Source organism: Habropoda laboriosa, unplaced genomic scaffold (assembly GCF_001263275.1).
Source record: "Habropoda laboriosa isolate 0110345459 unplaced genomic scaffold, ASM126327v1 scaffold54, whole genome shotgun sequence".
In the NCBI taxonomy this organism is placed as follows: domain Eukaryota; kingdom Metazoa; phylum Arthropoda; class Insecta; order Hymenoptera; family Apidae; genus Habropoda; species Habropoda laboriosa.
In genome coordinates this window covers 93,238-95,934 of record NW_017100156.1, presented here as the reverse complement: position 1 = coordinate 95,934, position 2,697 = coordinate 93,238, and the positions used below count along the sequence as shown (strand labels likewise).

Here is a 2,697-nt window from a genome sequence, read left to right as displayed (position 1 = left end):
AACGTTTTTATTAACAACTATTTCCTAAAAGTTTAACCGAGAAAGTAAATCAACTCAAAGAACAAATTTTTCAGCTACTGCAATGCGCGCCACGTTTATTCTATTCAAATATTTTCAATGACAGTAATTGGTTACAGTCATAAAGTATGATCTAGTGAATTATAAGAAAATGTATCTGCTATTTTTTATTTTCATTAACTTCTGCAATTTTGAAAGAAAGATCAATACCTATATGTAATTTTTAATTTTAAATATAATGATAAAAATTATGGAAGTTAAAATCATTGACAAGAAATTTTAATAAAACTGATTGATTAAATTAACCATAAAATATAGACTAATAGACTAGAAAATTACAACTAAAAATTTCATCCAGTATCTTTAATCGTCGCGTACTATATGGCAAAAGTGCAATTCATAGCGAAATATATTCATACTCTTTATGATATATTTAAATAAAACAGAAAAAAATATTTAAGAAAGAATTTATTACATGAACGGTTTGAATATAAATATTTTTATAGGTTAAAAATAACATTCAAAAAAATTGCTTTGTAATCAAACATATACAAATTTAAATAAGTAACGCTGTTTAAACTTGTTCTTATAGAGTTTTTATACTCTCCTACGGTAAGTGCATAATGATAAACGATTTTGTAGTAATACTCGAAGTACTACAAAAATTGTATAAAATTATATGGTCTCATTAGTTTTATGTTTTGAATTTTATGTTATTTTTCCTTTCAACTGTATATTTTTGTAACATTTAATTGTAACTGTGTAAATATTAATTATGTGAACATTAATTAGTTTTAAATATTAATATATTTTCCAGATATTAATAATGGAACAAACAGAATTTCCACCATTGAAAAATGATTTTATTTTGAAAGCTGCTAAAGGAGAGCCTGTAGAACGTATTCCAATTTGGATAATGCGTCAAGCTGGAAGATATCTTCCAGAATTTCAAGAAATCAGATCAAAACATGATTTTTTTTCTGTTTGTCAAACTCCAGCCTTGGCTTCTGAAGTAACTTTACAACCTATAAAGCGATTTGACCTGGATGCTAGCATTATATTTTCTGATATTTTAGTCATTCCACAAGCTATGGGTTTAACTGTTGAAATGGTTCCTGGAACAGTATGTTAAATTCTCTTAAATTATAAGTTTTAACGTATCTTTGTGTTAAAAAAATTTGTTGTAATTTTTTATTGACAAAATTTTTCCTAGCATATATTATTTAGCATTTTAGAAATCAAAGACTTGAAAAATATTATAAAAGTAAAAGAAATATATGTATAACATTTTTCTTTTAACTGTTAGGGACCAGTTTTACCTCAGCCTATAAAAGATCCAACAGATTTAGTTAGATTAGTTCAACCAAATGTAGAAAAGGATTTAAAATATGTAGGGGATGCTATAACTTTAACACGGCATAAATTAGAAGGGAAAGTACCATTAATTGGCTTTACCGGTGCTGCAGTGAGTAGAACAGTTCTTAAATATATGTATTGATTGTTAGAAAATGTGTCATTATAAAACATTTATGTTATAAAACAGATATTTCATAAAATATTTTTAGTAGTATTCATATTTGTACATTATTAGTGGACACTAATGAGCTACATGATCCAAGGTGGGGGTAGTTCAACAATGACAAAGGCACGAGAGTGGCTATACAAATATCCAGAAGATTCTCACAAACTTTTACAATTGATTACAAATGTTATAATAGACTATCTTGTAATGCAAGTAAAAGCTGGAGCACAGGTATAACATTATATTTCTTGGTCAATTTTAAAATGTCAAACAAATGTATATAAAGAAGTAGGAAAAATTATAAGTCAATATAAAAAGAAAATAACAAATTAATATATTATATTTCTACTTCCTTTTACAGCTACTACAAGTATTTGAAAGTCATAGTGATTTTTTAAATGATGAGTTATTTGAAAATTATTCATTTAAATATTTGAAAGAAATTAGTGAAAAAGTTAGGCAGCGATTAAAAGAAGAAAATATTCCAGAAGTACCAATGGTAAGTAAAATTAATATTGTAATATGTTTATTGTATTATATTGTTCTTTAAAGTGGTTAAAAACTGACAAATTTTAGATTGCTTTTCCTAAAGGTGCAACAATGAATTCTTTAGAAATATTAGCAAAATCAAAAACCTATGAAGTATTAGGTTTAGATTGGACTGTTGACCCTATAGAAGCAAGGAAAAGATTTGGTTCTGATATTGTTTTGCAAGGAAATTTAGATCCATGTGCATTATATGCTTCTGAGGTCTGTATTATTATACTAAGGAATTAGTATACATAACATAAAGTGATCATTATATCATTTTTTCACTTCTAATAAATATTTGTTATTAAACTAATCAATATTTATTTTTATATAGCAAGAAATAATTGATCGTTCTCGAAATATGGCAATGATGTTTGGTAAAACTCGATATATTGCGAATTTGGGACATGGTATTCAGCCAAATACGCCGATAGCATCAGTTACGGCTTTAATCAAAGGAATTCATTCAATATAATTCATTTAAATCCTTTTTTGCTTGTATATTTGTTAGAGTATAAAATTTATAATAAATTCGTATTGTTACATAAGTGTAGTCCATATCTGATTGATTTTAATCACGACCACTTTTTTACTGTGATGTTAAAATTATAATTCACATAATATTT

The 2,697-nt window shown here is 25.9% G+C and overlaps 1 protein-coding gene across 1 annotated transcript; it reads left to right on the top strand.

Moving 5' to 3' along the window:
• The first annotated feature begins 607 nt into the window (after window positions 1-607).
• LOC108576897 (uroporphyrinogen decarboxylase) lies at window positions 608-2,546 on the top strand. The gene is made up of 7 exons (XM_017939973.1): window positions 608-630; window positions 836-1,141; window positions 1,325-1,483; window positions 1,610-1,771; window positions 1,902-2,039; window positions 2,117-2,290; window positions 2,406-2,546. Exons 2-7 carry the CDS (start codon window positions 845-847, stop codon window positions 2,544-2,546), a joined length of 1,071 nt encoding a protein of 356 aa, XP_017795462.1. The 5' UTR covers window positions 608-630; window positions 836-844.
• The last annotated feature ends 151 nt before the right edge of the window (window positions 2,547-2,697 follow it).